Below are 17,643 nucleotides of genomic sequence, written 5' to 3' on the forward strand. Positions count from 1 at the left end.
CTACCAATTACTTTAAATCTATGCCCCCTGGTCACTGACCCCTCTGCTAAGGGAAATAGGTCCTCCTATCCACTCTATATATAGTTCCGTCATAATTTTATATATCTCAATTAAATCCCCCCATAGCCTCCATTATTCCAAAGAAAACAACCCCAGCCTATCCAATCTTTTCTCATAGCTAAAATTCTCCAGCCCTGGCAACATCCTCGTAAATCTCCTCTGTACCCTCTCTAGTGCAATCACATCTTTCCTGTAATGTGGTGACCAGAACTGTACGCAGTACTCAAGCTTTGGCCTAACTAGTGTTTTTATACAGGTCTAGCATAACTTCCCTGCTCTTATATTCTATGCCTCAGCTACTAAAGGAAAGTATCCCGTATACCTTTTTAATCACCTTATCTACCTGTCCTGCTACCTTCAGGGATCTCTTGACATGCACTCCAAGGTTCCTTTGTTTCTCTACATCTCTCAGTATCCTCCCATTTATTGTGTACTCCCTTGCTTTGTTTGCCCTCTCCAAATGCATTACCTCACACTTCTCTGGATTGAATTCCATTTGCCACTTTTCTGCCCACCTGACCAGTCCATTGATATCTTCCTGCAGTCTTCAGCTTTCCTCCTCACTATCAACCACATGGCCAATTTTTGTATTATCTACAAACTCCTTGATCAAGCCCCCCACATTCAAGTCCAAATCATTAATATATACCACAAAAAGCAAGGGGCCTAGCACTGAGCCTTGCGGGACCCCACTGGAAACAGCCTTTCAGTCGCAAAAATACCCTTCAATTATTACCATTTGCTTCCTGCCACTGAGCCAATTTTGGATCCAACTAACCACTTTCCCTTGGATCCCATGGGCTCCTATTTTTTTGACCAGTCTGCCATGTGGGACCTTGTCAAAAACCTTACTAAAATCCATGTACACTACATCAAATGCATTACCCTCATCAACCCTCCTTGTTACCAGCTCAAAAAATTCAATCAAGTTAGTTAGACACGACCTTCCCATTACAAATCCATGCTGACTGTCCTTGATTAACCCGTGCCTTTCTAAATGACTATTTATGCTGTCCCTCAATCGATTCCAATAATTTGCCCACCACCGAGGTCAGCCTGAATGGCCTGTAATTACTCGGTCTATCTCTTTCTCCCTTTTTAAACAATGGTACAACATTAGCAGTCCTCCAATCCTCTGGCACCACGTCTGTAGCCCGGGAGGATTGGAAAATGATGGTCAGAGCCTCCGCTATTTCCTCCCTTGCTTCCCTTAGCAGCCTGGGATACATTTCATCTGGGCCTGACGATTTATCTACTTTCAAAGATGCTAAACCTCTTAATACTTCCTCTCTCACTGTGTTTATCCCATCCAATATTTCACACTCCTCCTCAATTACAATCTTTGCATCGTCCCCCTCTTTTGTGAAGACAGACGCAAAGTATTCGTTAAGAACCACACCCACATCTTCTGCCTTCACACATAGGTTACCTTTTTGGTCTCTAATAGGCCCTACTCTTTCCTTAGTTATCCTCTTGTTCTTTATACATTTATAAAACATTTTTGGGTTTTCCTTAATTTTATTTGCCAGTATTTTTTTTATGCCCTCTCTGCTTTTTTTAACTTTACCCTTGCACTTTCTATACTCCTCTAGGCTTTCTGCAGTATTGAACTCTTGGTATCTGACATAAGCTTCCCTTTTTTGCCGTATCTTATCCTGTATGCTCCTTGTCTTTTGGGGGCTCTAGATTTGGCAGTCCCACCCTTTTTCTTTGTGGGTACATGTTTACTCTGAACCCCTTGAATCTTCCCCTTGAATGCCTCCCACTGCTCTGACACTGATTTATCTTCAAGTAGCTGTTTCCAGTCCAATTTTGCTAAATCACTTCTCAGCTTAATAAAATTGGCCTTTCCCCAATTTAGAACTTTTAGTCCTGTTCTATCTTTATCCTTTTCCATAACTATGCTAAATCTAACTGAATTATGATCACTACTAGCAAAATGCTCTCCCACTGAAACTCTTTCCACCTGCCCAGCTTCATTCCCTAAAACTAAATCCAGAACTGTTCTTGATGGGCTTGCTACGTACTGGCTAAAAAAAAGTTCTCCTTAATGCAATTTTGCACCCTCTATACATTTTGCACTGATTGTATCCCAGTTAATATTAGGGTAGTTGAAATTCCCTACTATTGCTGCCCTATTGTTTTGCACTTCTCAGAAATTTGCCTATATATTTGCTGTTCTATCTCCCTCTGACTGTTTGGGGGTCAACAGTACACTCACAGCAGTATGACTGCCCCTTTTTTGTTCTTTAGCTCAACCCATATGGCCTCATTTGATGATCCTTCTAACATGTCATCCCTCCTCACAGCCGTAATTGTTTCTTTAGCCAATATTGCTACCCCCCTCCTTTTTTATCCCCCTCTCTATCTCATCTGAATGGTATGGTTACTGAGTCATACAGAGCAATATCATCCAGGTTAAGAACATAAGAACATAAGAAATAGGAGCAGGAGTAGGCCAACTGGCCCCTCGAACCTGCTCCGCCATTCAATAAGATCATGGCTGATCTGATCCTAATCTCAAATCAATTAAGTTCCTGGTCTGTTCTGAGTTAATAATGGATGTCAGTGAGAACACCTGGATGAACACCACAATGGGCATCGGTGCCTTTAGAATGGCCCAACCTAGGGAGAGCAAGAAAATGCACTTAAGTTTCCCACTGTTACTCACTGTCAGTGACCTCTCTTGGAAAGCTGGTGTACATTTAGACATTGGGCGAGTACAGGATTAGGCTTGGTTATGAGGCCTCCCACGGTTAAATATCATGGGCATATACACTCTCTAGGTTTTCAAATGAAGGATGGCTGCTTAGGTGATGATGTGGAGATGCCGGTCGGTGATGGACTGGGGTTGACAATTGTAAACAATTTTACAACACCAAGTTATAGTCCAACAATTTTATTTTTAATCCCACAAGCTTTCGGGGGCTTCCCCCTTCCTCAGGCGGTGTGGAAGTGAGTTATTGAAGCGCTGGTGCATGTACCATTTATCTAGCACAAAAATCATTTAAAATAATATTTGCAAGCACTAAAAATTATGCAAACTAATTTCTGCACATTTTTCCCCCCTCGAAAAATGTTTAAAGCATATTTATGATGGAGCCATAATTTGCTTTAAGTTTACAGTGACCCCGCTGTAATTTCTGACAGTATTTTGGGTGATCTCTACAATGTTTGCTCTCTTTTCTGCTCCTGTGTCTAGCTGCTACTTTGCTTTGAACTTTTTTTTTGCTTCTGTTCCAACGACTCATTTGAATTTCATTCGTTTTGGTGAGAGATTAGTTAGGAGTCTCCATTATGGACTTGAAAATGCACAGACAGACAAAGACATTGCCATAAATGCTCACAGCCATTCCTAAAAATGTCTGACTTCTGGGTAAGAAGTTGAAATTAATCTGTACACTGTAGTTAGGTAGTTCAAATGTTCAGAAACAAAGTCAGTTTGTTTTTTATCCCTTAGTTTTTCATTTAAATTAATTTTGTATGATGTGTTTTAGTTGGCATTTATTTTACAGGAGCAGCTGGTTAACAGTAGCGTTGGATATTAGTAAACTGTTGGCTTCCTATGATGGTACAGTCTCCTTTGTTAAAATCTGCAGATAATTGAGACCATATGTATTTTGCTATGATCAAAGGGAATTTTTCCTTTGTCGTCCCTTCCAGTTTTTATTTTATCCTTCACTTTTTAGCCTCCAGCACATTATGTGCTTGAGAGGGTTGATAGGTGGTTTACTCCAAGGTCTTAGCCAACACTACTCAGCAACTCTATTGGCATGTGGATAAGAGTGGCCTGGGGTGACTCACCTTTTTGAATTTTTTTTATTTTTCAGTACTTTTTTCTTTCGGTTTATTGGCTGGCAACAAGTGCTCAGCCTCATTCTGTTGCTTCTCCCCAAAGCCCTGGCTAAGTTTAGGAACTCTTCTCATATGGAGAATCACAAGATGACTAGTTAGTACTCCAATATGCTCTGCCACCAGATGGCCTCCACAGGAAATTCTGTTTTAAACATACATGTGGAATAGATCAGAACAATTCCATGCTTAAAACTTCCAATAAAATATAATTTTGAGCATGTCTTGTCTTCCATTCATACAGATTGATGCAGCGAATGGTGGGAGAGTCGGAGCAGCTGAAGCTGCCTCATTTTTAAAAAGATCTGGTCTGTCTGACCTAGTGCTTGGAAAGGTAGTGCTTTCTTTTTGTAATCGTGTGTGTACTTTCTGCTTCCTGTGTGTCGGCACTGAACCTAAATCATTGATGCATGAGTTTCATAGTATGTATGTCCTATAAAACTGCAGGAAGTAAATTATTCATTATAGTAAATAGTTGTATTACTGTAATATTAACCCTTTAAAAATTGTTGCACTGTTGCCCTTTTCCACTCCTAATCTTTCTCGTTCCCTGTTTTGTCACTGCCTTATTTTTATTGACTAATTTTATTCTCTTCCTCCTCTACCTCCATTCAACCTATTGTAACTCCTTTTGAGTAATCTTTTAAAGTTTAAAACTTGCTTTTCTTGCTTTGTCTCCCACTTGAGGTGTTGCTTTTAATATGTTGTGAACCTGAACACCAAATCCCACTGCTCTTCTATGTCACCTAGCTTTACCCCATTCAAAGTATAATTATTACTTTTTTTAACCAAAATGTACTACCTCACATTTACTGGCATTGAATTTCATCTGCCACTTTTTTGCCCATTCCACCATCCCATTGATACCTTCTTGAAGCAGGGTTAGAGGGCAGGGGATAATTAGATCAGGGTGCACATACATAATTCAATCTGCATGATAAAGTCATACATTCTGTTTTTATTTTGTATATTTCCATTATAAATTCTTTGTTCACATTTATGATGAGAACTGCTTATGTAAATATTTTGCGCTGTAAGTACACAGTCTTGCCAATGGTGGTGCAGCACCTCCATTGGCGGGAAGGTGTAATTACATCATGACAAGTTTACACAGGCAGTTTCCATTGTAAACATGGACGTAGGAATTTATAATGTAAAAGTTCACTGAGCCTGCAGGTGCACGATTCTAAATATTACTGGTCAATCTCCCTGACATTGCATGCAGTAAATCGGCGAACATGGATTGTACCTGCGGATACCCAAAAGAAACTAGGGAGGAGATAGAAGCACTCGTATCCATATATAAAAGTTTAATAGAAAAAGGACTAGTGCCAGAGGACTGGCGAACACCAAATGTAATTCCTATCTTCAAATATGGAGGTAGACCTAATCCAGGAAACTAAAGACCAGTTAGCTTAACGTCAGTGGTAGGAAAGATACTAGAATCTTTGCTAAAGATCAGAAAACAAAACACCTAGAGAGGGAGAATATAATGAAAGAACAGTCAGTGTGGATTTCTAAAAGGAAGGTCATCTTTAACCAACCTTATTGAATTCTTTGAAGAAATAACATAAAAGTAAACAAGAGCAATGCAGTGGATGTGGTATACATAGACTTTCAGAAGGCCTTCGATATGGTGCCACATCAGAGACTCATTACAAAGGAGTCGGGGGCCTGGTAGCAGCATTGATTGAAAGATGGCTACAAAACAGAAAACACAGGGTAGGACTTGAGGGAAGTTTCTCAGACTGGCAGAAAGTGGGTGGGAGTGTCTGCAGTGATCCATGCTTGGACCACTGCTCTTCACTATATACATAAATGATTTGGACTCCAAAATTGGAGGTATGGTGTTGAAATTTGTTGATGATCACATTATTTGCAATGCCCAATTTGGTGAGGGCTGCACCAATATAGAGGAAGACATAAACAGGCTTGTAGAGTGGGTGGATGAATGGGAAATTAAATTCATTGTGGTGAAGTGTGAGGTGTTTCATTTTGGTAGGAGGAATAAGGAGACCACTTATTCCTTATCATTGCTACTTCTTCATCAATTTTTCCACTTTAAATCTGTCATCTTCACTGGCCATTTTTTCCATGTATTGCTTTCTGCCTGCTCTTTTTATTTTTTGTAGCTATTGCCCAGTGTAGTCTGTCAAAGTTCTGTTTCCATTCCAATCTTCCTCTATACTCTCTCTCTCATTTTATATTTTGATGCTGTACTTTTCAAAAGAATAAAAAGATGGGCTTACCTTACTCTTAAGTGGACTGCATAAATATTATATGGAACCATGGACATAAGTGATTTCCCCTCAAATTACAATAGCAACCTGTTATACTTACTTAAACTGTAAGTGTAACTGTTATTTCATAATCCTCTGCTGGATTATGTCTGGAGCAAACTGAAGATATCCTACTGTATTATTATGGCTGTAGATTTATATGGATGATGAATGTAGATCTTAAAGTCAAAGGCAATGAGAATAACCTGGTCCAAATTCTGTTTAGTTTAGGGCACCTCTAATAATATGTCTTGGTAAAATTTAGTGACTGAACTTTGCCTTGTTTTTCTGAACTTTGCTATATTTTTCAAAAGGATGTAAAATGCTGTTATAGTTCTTGTGATCAGCAGACTATAATAACATTTAAAAGTTCCTAATGAGATGCACAATATTGTTTTTAATTTGTCAAATGCGTTTATTTCAGATATGGGATTTAGCTGATGCGGATGGAAAGGGCTTTTTAAACAAACAGGTATTTTTTTTCAAATGTTGAATTCGGTAAAAATTGTAACAGCTGTTGGATTTACTTAATATTTTGTATTTTTAGACTGTTATAAATTAACTGTTCTGCTCATATGATAAATCAATTTATTTTATTGTTCATTTTATTTCCTTTAGGAATTTTTTGTTGCTTTAAGGCTTGTAGGGTGTGCACAAAATGGACTTGAGGTCTCTCTGAACAGTTTAAACCTTGCTGCCCCCGCACCAAAATTTGTAAGTAAATTAATTTCTTATTCTTTATGATTTGAAATTGCAGCAGAAAGTTGACCTTTTCGCTCCTATTAAGGAATTCAGACTGGAATTTACATGTTTTCAGTCAATACTATGAATAGGGGTCTCTAATACACTAGATATCTTTTGATATCTGAGTCCTGCATTTAAACTCAGCCCAGAATGATGGAATGAAAATTTTCTCTCCCCTTCTTTCTCTTCTTTGTTTCTCTCTCTCTCTCTCTCGTCCTCCCCGCCTCGCGCAGTCTCCCACCCGGCCTCTCGTGCTCTCCCTCATGGCCCCTTCATTCTCTCCTCGTAATTTCTTTCTCTCCATCTTCCTGCACTCCCTCTCTCTCCCTTCTCTTCCTCTCCCACTTGTTGCTCTCCTTTTCGTTCTCTTTTTCCTTTCCTTTCCCTAGTTTGCATAAAATTAGTTTAGCCTGTCTCAAATTTATTTCCAGTGGGAGGAGTTCCACAGCAAAAAAAACTGGCTACAACTTGTTGCTACATTTTTCAGAATCACTGAGAGGCCTTACGGATGACTGGGCTGTGGGAGTCGAAGTGTCTGTCTGGTGCATTTCATATACTAATGTCCAAACACACTTGGCAGTGTAGCAAGAACTTAATTCTGCATTTAGCCTATGAGTGTTCAATGTTAACACTTGGTGCCAAGAGGGAAGAACTGTTTCATTCCGTAAGCACTGATATCTCTAATCCAATTTACCAAAAAACAACATACAAATGAGAATGATATGGAAAATTGTGGGAAATTCTTTGAGACCATTTACTTGGAAGATTTAATTTTGTCTTCCTCCTCCCCCTTCCTTTTCAAGTATGTGCCAAGTATTGCTTAATACTCAGCAGATACTGAAGCTGCTGTGACCAGTCTCTGCGATGTGACAAGGGAGATCCCAGTCTGTACAGTGGTTGTCACCATCCCAGCACAGAATCGCCAAAATTAACATTGAGAGTTCATGGAAGAGTTGTATAAATGATGATGAATGCAGTCAAAACATATTCATACCTGGAAGGGCCTTTGTGGTTAAGCATTTTTCAGCATGGGACTTAACCTGTACAACTACTACTTCTTCCTTTTAAGAGGAACACACTATATATGCAATTTAATTTTTTTGTAAAACACCATCCCAGTTGACTTATTGATGGTATACCAAACGCTAATGTGCATCTTTGGCTACTGTATTATCAGGTTACTTTGTAGCAACAAGCTAGACGATTCCAGTTTATTTTTCTTAATCTGGTATCAGTCTCTGAATGGTGAATGTCAGGCACATGAAAAGACTCTTGTTTGTTTATTTATTTTGTTTGAATTATATCTTTTTCCGCAGAACATTTGAAATACATATGCATTTTTTTCAAATCATCATGAATTTTGCTCCCTCTCCAAACTTCTAAACTAATTATGCATTAAGGAACTAAAGCTAGAGAGTTGTGGGATTAGTTTATTTTTGTAGAACACAATGGAGATTATTCACTTGACTTCTGTTCTATTGAGATCACTGCAAATCTTTCTTTATGAATCTTGTTGTCACTTTTCTTCTTAGAATGATAGAAACAGTCCATTACTGGCTAGTGGATCAGCACCTGTTGATGTTCCCTGGGCTGTGAAGGTACAGCATTTTAAATGTTGAATTTTAACTTGGGCTGCTTTGAGATTTTTAACTATCCAATAAAAGATCTGTGACAATGTGGGATTTGGCTTGACAAATGATCGTTTTAAAAAAAAACTGCATGCATTAAGTATATATTACTTATAGAAGAGTCATTAATTAGGCTTTTAAAATTTATTTTATCTCAGGAGGTCCATCAATATTGCATTCTTAATAGCTAGAAACTTGGAAACCAGCCAATAAACTTCTGAGCATATACCAACCCTTCGGGTTGTGTGTAAGTGTATGTAAAATTCAGTGCGTTTTTGTGCGAGCAAGGTATGAAATATCAAAGCTTGTGAATTAAATAGTTTCCTTTAACAGCCTTCAGTCATAACATTGTAAACAATTTTAGTTGAAAATATGAATGTGTAAATTTAAATTTTTGATGCAATTTTCAGGGAGAATTCCTGGTTTATAGCCATTAACTTACACCTGTATTAATATATGAATTGCAGTTGGAAGAAAAGGCGAAGTATGATATAATTTTTGATAGCCTTAATCCTGTGAGTGGGTTTCTGTCTGGTGATAAAGTGAAACCTGTGCTTCTCAACTCTAAGCTACCTGTGGATGTTCTGGGAAGGGTAAGAACAATATTATACTTCAAAAATGTACATTATGTAATACTCAAAAGCAAATTCAGGATGTGTGCTATTTGTTACTCTACATTCAGTGTGGGAAATAATCATTTGTAGAATTTGATTTGTCCAGTCACTTTCTATTCATTACATTGCTATATTTTTTCTTCTATACTCCATTATCTCTTTTTCTTTTTCTTGCTATTTCCACATCTGAGTGTCTAGTAAATGCAAGAGAAAATTAATGAAGTTGAACAAAATGAGAATTATGGCTGCAGTTACATTGCTATTATCATGCTGTTCTGAAATAGTTTTGGATGTGCAAAAGCCTAGCGGTGTGAGACCCCTCTTTAGGGGGCATCTTATACTGGATTGAGTTCACACGAGCTGCAGTATAACTCCAACAGAATTTGAAACTGCCCTGCCAGTCTCAGAACTTTTAAAGCTTTATGTATGAATTCTTTTTAATATTGTAAGTGAACAGAGGCTCATACCTGCTTCCTTATAACAACATTTCTTGTCCGAGGTGGAGTTCTGCACCCGCAACCTCACTCTAGATACTTTTGTGTCTGAGCTTACCGTGTGTGACTAGGGATGCCCAGTAAATGGTATAACTCGAGTCTGTCGGTTGTGTATCACACAGCACATACAGTGATCCGAGTCTAATAGCTGCGGTATAATTCTAGCCTTAGAAACAGATTGAGAAAACCAAGATAATGATCAAAAGGTATGGTTATCTGATAAAAACATTTTAAGTTGATTCCTTAAACTATGTTATAACGTGTGTTTTGTATTTGCATTTTACTGTGTTTATATGGATTTTAAAAAAATACTTGTATCTTGCTGCTGTGTATTTGTTGTTAAATCTGGATATTGGACTTGGCTTTAATCTTTTTATGATCCTGCAATAATGTGTAATTATTTCTTTAAACAACTTTTGGAATGTCTTTGTACCAAAATTATGATGTGTAACGATGCTAGAATTTATAGTTTATTCTGAGACTATATTAAGTGATTTTCTTTTTTCTGGCTTTACTTTGTAATATTTAACATTTGAGATCCATGTTCAGTAATGTTTACAAACATTAGATGATTTGAGTTAGAAAGAATGTTTAATATTGAACTGGTTAAATCCTTAAATTTCTACTTTTATTACCTTATAGGTCTGGGACCTCAGTGATACTGATCGTGATGGATTATTAGACCGAGATGAATTTGCTGTTGTAAGTTTCAAATTAATTGTACAGATATCTATTTTGATGCTACAGGCTGCGTGGTGATTTTATTTACATATCCTATGTGCATGTATGATATGTGATGCTGCACAAGCTGGATTGTGTAACAAGGCAGTAATGCAATGAGTTTTAAAACATCCTCTGATATCTCACTCAAATAGCCAATATTCTTGGGTCAGCCTTCACATGGAGTGCGGCAAGGATATTTGACTGCAGGGAGCATCAAAGCCAAGGCCAAACCTGTCCATGTGTGTCTCACTTCAGCAGGGGATCACTGACTGGAGTTGGGAATGGGAACTCTCGCTTATCTGGGGTAGTTCAGCCAATTGTACCACCCTTAACCCCACCCCAGCTGAGAGTAACTAATACAGCATGAAACGGAATTTGTCTCCGTGGTCTGCATGACTTCGTTATTCGCTGTTTTGACCCACTAAATCATGTGGGAAGTTAGGAATTCTAATATCAAACAGTGATAGTGACTCTTATAGTGCCCCTGATCCTGAAATGTATTACATCCTAGAAGTATATTCCAGCCTCCGTGTTTTATAGCTGGAATTTATGGTCTGGTTCTGCTGTATTTTAGATGTTCTTTCTGGTGTCAGGTTATTGTGCACAGGAGATGACAGCTCCTCATGAATGGACCACATAATTTGAAATGCAGTATTAATAGGTTTTAGTTTACTGAATATGACAGGGAGATAAAATACCTTAGTTATAGTTTTAGAATGAGGTTGAAAACACCTGCATACATTATCTACATCACATTACTCTTGGGTTGAAATGCATTATATGCAGAAGCATGTATTAAATGTTCAGATGCCTGGAATTATGACAGTGAAGCTTGAACAGTACATCAGTATCACTTGAACCATGAGATGTTTTAGTGCCTGAAAACTCAACATTATTTTTTGTTAAGTGTTATGGAGAAAACATAATTGCTCACCATTTTAACAAAATGAGCATGAGAAGTTGTGTTTGAATCCATTCAGTCTCACTTCCATCATTGATGAAAAACAGCCCTGGTCAGATTCAGCAACAGCATTCCATATGTCTGTGACCGGAAATGCATTATCCTTAGTCATCTTCCTCCTCCTCCACCACCACCACCTCTCCTCTGTGGTTCACCTCCGTGGCACTGCCCTCAGCAAGGCTCCATTCCTACTGTCTCAATGCAACTAGCGCATCTCCAACAATGGCTTTGCCTTTTGTACCTACAGGGTCATCTCTGATGTGTTCCAAGGTTCCGTTCTTGGCCTGTCCTATTCACAAGGATCATTATAATTAATTTCTACCAATATACACCCTAAGTGCCTTTTTTTTTCCAGGCGATGGATCAGTAAGAAAACGACTTCCTCCTGAATTTGAAAAAATTCTTAATTTCTTACTGAAAATTGGGTCTATAGGTGTGCGTGCATTGCATATATGACATTAACACACGTACTGCTTGCTGTATGTGCTGCACTGACATCACAAATATGATGCACATGCATCTCTGAGCCTGTTTTTTGGCAGTAAAAAAAACATAAGCTTTGGAATCTATGTGATTGCAGGGAGGGAGGGAATGTATTTTTCAAATAAAACTTAAAATATTTTGACTTGGATATTTATCCAGTTACTTTTGGGCATGCATTATTTTATCAACACTTAAATGTTAAAGATTAAAAATGGAAGTTTGCGTTACCTGAATAGCTAACTATATATGGATGCAATTTTGCTTGCTGGCACATGCTGGCAAAATTTGAGGTGCATTTCTGCAACCATATATTCCGAGACATGTGAACTAATGCCTTTAATAGTTTGCACCTATGTTCTTACGAAAGAGCAATCCAGGACTATTTATTAAGAAATTAGAAATGAACGAACCAATACGCCTTGTAATTGGCAAGGCACTACTTATTTTCTGAGGTACCATTCATAGCATTTTTGTGTGGTACAGCAGTCAATAAAATCAGTGACAGATTATACATCAGAGCAATATTTTTTTAGTCCCTTGCTTGTTTTCTTGAGATTTAGCAACGTTGCAAATAAATAGTGCTTTTAATTTTAAACAAATTTTCTCCAATTACTTTTTTTTGATCCAATTTTAACCACCCCCCCCCCCCCACATTTTTTCCTTTTTTTGACACTTAAAAATAGAACCTGAAAACTTCCACCTTTTTTTAATTGGCAATTAAAAACAGCTTTAATGATCCTTACCTATTTGTCATCTATGTGATGCTTCTTGGTCACATTATCCATAAGCACAGGATCAGCTTCCAACAAAACTTAACTTTACCTCTCTGCCACCATCTTCGACTCCACAACTGCAAATCGCTATCCGACTGCTCTGGGCCAAAATCAAATTCTGGATGAAGCAGAATTTTCTGCAGTTCAACATTGACAAGACTGAAGCATTCCTGTTCAGCTTCTTCCAGCAACCTTACGTTCGCCCCTGATCTTATCCTACTTATCCTACTTCCTGGATACTCCCTTGAGCTCAACCAATGGTGCACAACCTCTGGAATTCTGTTTCCAAATCCCTTTGCCTTGCTGCATTTCTCGCCACCTTCAACAGCTGCCTTAAAATTTACCTCTGTGATCGCGCTTTTGGCCGCATTCCCCTAATTCTTTCCTACTCTGGTCTGAACCCCAACTATGAAGTGACTTGGGAAGTTTAGCTAAATTAAGGATACTATTTAAATGCATATTATTGTATGTGTAATATGGAAGAATGGCATCCCGTGTGAATGGTGTGGAGAAATGGCATAGACTGTGTTTGTGGGGGAGGAGGTATAGAGGCATAGCCTGTGCATAGAAGACTAGCAGACCCTGTGCATGTGTGTACAGTATACGTACCATCTATGTGAAACTCTACGTCAGAAGCAGGTTTTCAGAAGCATGTACATGCCTTGAAAGATGCAAATAATGTTGTGTGAAAAAAGATTGAGAAACTTTTAACTACGGTGGCCAAGGCTTGTTGTCAAAACCTGGAAGGTTTTCTCCTTCCACCTCCATACAGTCATCTCTGGAATCTCTTAAGGATCTATCCCAGCCCCCCTCTCTTCCTCACCTACATGCTGCTCCTTAGAAACATAGAAAATTTACGGCACAGAAGGAGGCCGTTCGGCCGGTCGAAATGGAGCTACCCAGCCTAATCCCACGTTTCACCACTTGGTCCGTAGCCTTGTAGGTTATAGCAATTCAAATGCATATCCAAGTACTTTTTAAATGTGATGAGGGTTTCTGCCTCTACCACCCTTTCAGGTAGTGAGTTCCAGACCCCTTGTACCCTCTGGGTGAAAACATTTCTCCTCAGCTCCCCTCTAATCCTTCGACCAATTAATTTAAATCTATGCCCCCTGGTTATTGACCTCTCTGCTAAGGGAAATAGGTCCTTCTTGTCCACTCTATCTAGGCCCCTCACAATTTTATACACCTCAATTAAATCACCCCTCAGCCTCCTCTGTTCCAAAGAAAACAACCCCAGCCTATCCAATCTTTCCTCATAACTAAAATTCTCCAGTCCTGGCATCATCCTCGTAAATCTCCTCTGTACCTTCTCTCGTGCAATCACATCTTTCCTGTAATGTGGTGACCAGAACTGTACACCGTACTCAAGCTGTGGCCTAACTAGTGTTTTATGCAGTTCTAGCATAACCTCCCTGCTCTTATTTTCTGTGCCTCGGCTAATAAAGGAAAGTATCCCGTATGCCTTCTTAACCACCTTATCTACCTTCAGGGATCTGTGGACATGTACTCCAAGGTCCCTCTCTTCCTCTACACCTCTCAATATCCTCCCATTTATTGGTTATTCCTTTGTCTTGTTTGACCTCCTTGATGACCATCATTGGCAGGCATGGGATTAGCTTCAGTATGTATGCTGATATCCACCTTTCCCTTTCCACCCCTATTTTCAGCCCCATGACCATCTCCGTGCTGTTAGACTGCCTATCTGACATTGTCATGAGTGACTTGCAGCTTAACCCAACTCAACGTTGTGAAGACCAAAACCATCCTTTTCTGCCTCCTCCATAAACTCCACTTCCTTGCCACTGACTTCAAGCCCCCTTCCCGACCACTTGCTCAGGTTGAGCCAGACTGTACAAAATCTTACCATTCTTTTCACCAAGAGCTGAACTTCAAACTCCGCATCCTATCATTTATCAAGACTGCTTATTCCCAGCTCTGCAACATTGCCCACCTCCACCCCTACCTCAGCCCCTCTGCCACAGCCCCTCTGTCATCACCAGAGTCTCTTTCTCCTTTCTGGTCTCCTATGCATCATCTCATAAGATCCTACTCATTTACTCGCATTCTGTCCTGTATTAAGTCACACTAACTCATCACCCCATCCTTGCTGGCCAACTTTGATTCCCAGTCCCTCAACACATTAAATTTAAAGTCCTCTACAGTTTTGCCCACCCAAACTCCACAAGCTCCTACAGCCTTATATCCATTCCAGCATTTCTGGTCTTTGTGTATCCTCTCCTATTGATGGCAGAAATTTCAGCTGCCTCAGTCCTGGAATACTTTTCTTAAACCTCTCCGTGCCTCTTCCCTCTCTACCTTTCAAAAAAACCTTCTCAAAATTCATATTTGTCATTATCTTTTGGTCACCTCATCGTCTTCAATAGATCAGCCTCCATTTTCTATTTATTCCTATGATTTTGTTCCTCTCTATGAAGCACTTTGTGAACTTCTATATTAAAGATGCTAAATAAATGCATGTTTCTTAAGTGCAAATATCTAATTACTGTATTAAAATGCTGTACTTTAATCATAAAGACATCCTTTTGACAGTTCCTAACTTCGTAGCTGAGTGCAGATAATTGAAAAAGAAAGAAAAAAGAAACGCTTGCATTTATAATACGCCTTTCACAACATCAAGAAGTTCCAAAGCTCTTTACGACCAATGAAGAACTTATGAAGTGTAGTCACTGTTGTAATGTAGGAAACATGGTTGACGCTTCTCAATTGATTTATGCTTTGTGACTGTTGAGCTTGAAAATGTTATTGTACAGAAAAAATGGCCTATTACCATTGTGATGTCTGTCTCATAGGACAATAAACAATCTGAGCAACACATCTAACGATCATTTCTGCATTGGCAGTCCCTGCTTTGTCACGAGGTAGTGACTGCCGACAGTGGAACTAAAAATAAATCGAATAATACTGCAGGCTGAAGATTTGTGTGTGTGGTTCACCGCATAATGAATTCTAGACCCAAGCTGTGCTGTCTGGAAGCTTGGTGCTTCCCTGCAGAGATGGACAAAAAATCAGAGGGAAAGACACCAGTGCTAATTCTGAGATTTCTGTACTCCCAGCGTGGAAGTGTGCCGTTTCCCTGCTGGAAGCTCAGAATTAACCCTACCATCTCTAAATTAATTTTTCGCACCTAGTGATCTGTTCAAAATCAGCACTGACAGTGACCTGGACTCTGAGGAATAATGTTTTAATACTGTGTACTTAGACTGTCTTTTCCATTTTATGTAAGCTTATGATGATTATATCATGAACCTTGTATACGTTGGTGTAGATATCTTCTGCATCAAATACATGAAGTTCACTGCTCATTGCCGTTCACCTGATGGTGGTTACGAAAAATGCCTCAAAATAGAATGCAGTATAATCAGCTCCTAAAAACTCCACAGTATACATTTATTCGTTATAAAAGTTGTTACATGGGATGATTGTACAGCTCTAATCTTTGGATTTTTTTCTCTCTGATGACATTTAAGCCCCTTGAAGTCGTTCTCCATCAGGTTATTGTCTTGTAGCTGCCACTTATTCAATTATCTCTGTGTACCCATATATAAATCTTATTAAAAGAATATATTTCATGTGTATCTGGACATGTGACAGGGGGAAAAAGCCAAATATATTTCCTTTATTGGATGCAGTCAAGTTTACAGAAGATTGATGTTAACTGTAAGAAGGTGTGAGAGAGACCCTAACTATTGCTGTTAAAAACATTGAAATCTGAAATCTAATGTTAGAAATAGAATTGGCTTTTCCCTGAATTTTGTCGATCTGGTTAGTGCCAGTCCACAATTCCCATAAATATTTCCTTGCGTAGATGTGTAAAAGCAGGCAAGATTCACATTGCACAAACCACATTACTTGATGGTCACAATTACACTTCCACTAAGAACTATGAAATAAGTGTCAGCCATGATTGTCTAGCACCCCGTTGTAATCTGTAAAGTGTATGGCTTCCAATGACTATTTTATAGTGAAGGTGCCTGATAAAAGTGCTGTCGCTTCTCGGGGTTGTTAAATAAGGGGTGTAGTTTGAGTACCATTGCAATATATTTTCTACCATCCTGGCCCTGATGTACTGGTTGGACATAATTGTATAAATATGGGCTGTTGGTACACTTGAATCCATAACTAGGTTTGCATCATTAGTTGGTACTTCACTTAGGACTTTTGTGAACTGTAATACAATTGTTTTAATATAATGACTCAATATAATGATTTTTCTTTCATAAGGCCATGTACTTGGTTTATCGTGCTCTTGAGAAGGAGCCTGTGCCATTTTCCTTGCCACCTGCCTTAGTACCACCTTCGAAGAGGAAAAAAGCTAGCATTCCAGCTTCGGTGCCACTCATTCCATCTCCACCTTCTGCCAAGGAAAGCAGACAGTCCTTACTTCCTGTGGGAATTCTACCTACTAAAACACCAGCAGTGCAGGTAGTACACTTAATAATGGCATTTTCTCTTGAACACGATCTTTCCTTTGTTGATTTCAACATAATATATTATTGATTGTGCAGCTCACCAGAGATTCAGACAAGTCTCACCTAAACCAGGTTAAAATTGTTGTCGGTCATAGAATCATAGAAAGTTGCAGCACAGAAGGAAGCCATTTGGCCCATCGTGTCCGTGCATGTTTTTTGGTGTACTCGTATATTCACACCATGCTTTAAAGAGCTGATATAGAGATGTTCTGCGATGCAAATCAATCCTGACAGACACTTTGATGTTCAGTGACTGCTGATGCCATATTAAAAAAAATAATTGAGGATGGTGAGAGCAAAAGACAAATTGAAAAAGCCAGCTGAACTTTGACAATGTTTGTAAGACTCTGCATTCAATATTTTTTGAACTTTGAAAAAAGCATGTGTCCGATTCTGTCAAAACTATGGGTATGTGTGATCTTAAGTTCTTGGTATTTAAGAAGAATTGCTTTTAGTATATAAGGTTAATGAACTTCTCCCACTTTCTCTGCTAAAGTCACTAATTTGTGCTGGAGTGTGGTTCCACAGATCTCAGCAGC

General features: G+C 38.9%; 1 protein-coding gene across 2 annotated transcripts in view; it reads left to right on the top strand.

The window, feature by feature from the left end:
• eps15 (epidermal growth factor receptor pathway substrate 15) overlaps window positions 1-17,643 on the top strand; it is a 160,312-nt gene that overhangs the window by 35,904 nt on the left and 106,765 nt on the right. For both annotated transcript variants that reach the window (XM_067990232.1, XM_067990233.1), the window contains exons 3-9: window positions 4,157-4,246; window positions 6,616-6,663; window positions 6,810-6,905; window positions 8,468-8,533; window positions 9,031-9,156; window positions 10,314-10,373; window positions 16,857-17,057. In XM_067990232.1, coding sequence (XP_067846333.1) covers window positions 4,157-4,246; window positions 6,616-6,663; window positions 6,810-6,905; window positions 8,468-8,533; window positions 9,031-9,156; window positions 10,314-10,373; window positions 16,857-17,057 — 687 coding nt within the window. The remainder of the gene's footprint in view (window positions 1-4,156; window positions 4,247-6,615; window positions 6,664-6,809; window positions 6,906-8,467; window positions 8,534-9,030; window positions 9,157-10,313; window positions 10,374-16,856; window positions 17,058-17,643) is intronic.

The sequence above is a fragment of the Heptranchias perlo genome, chromosome 9 (assembly GCF_035084215.1).
Source record: "Heptranchias perlo isolate sHepPer1 chromosome 9, sHepPer1.hap1, whole genome shotgun sequence".
In the NCBI taxonomy this organism is placed as follows: Eukaryota; Metazoa; Chordata; class Chondrichthyes; order Hexanchiformes; family Hexanchidae; genus Heptranchias; species Heptranchias perlo.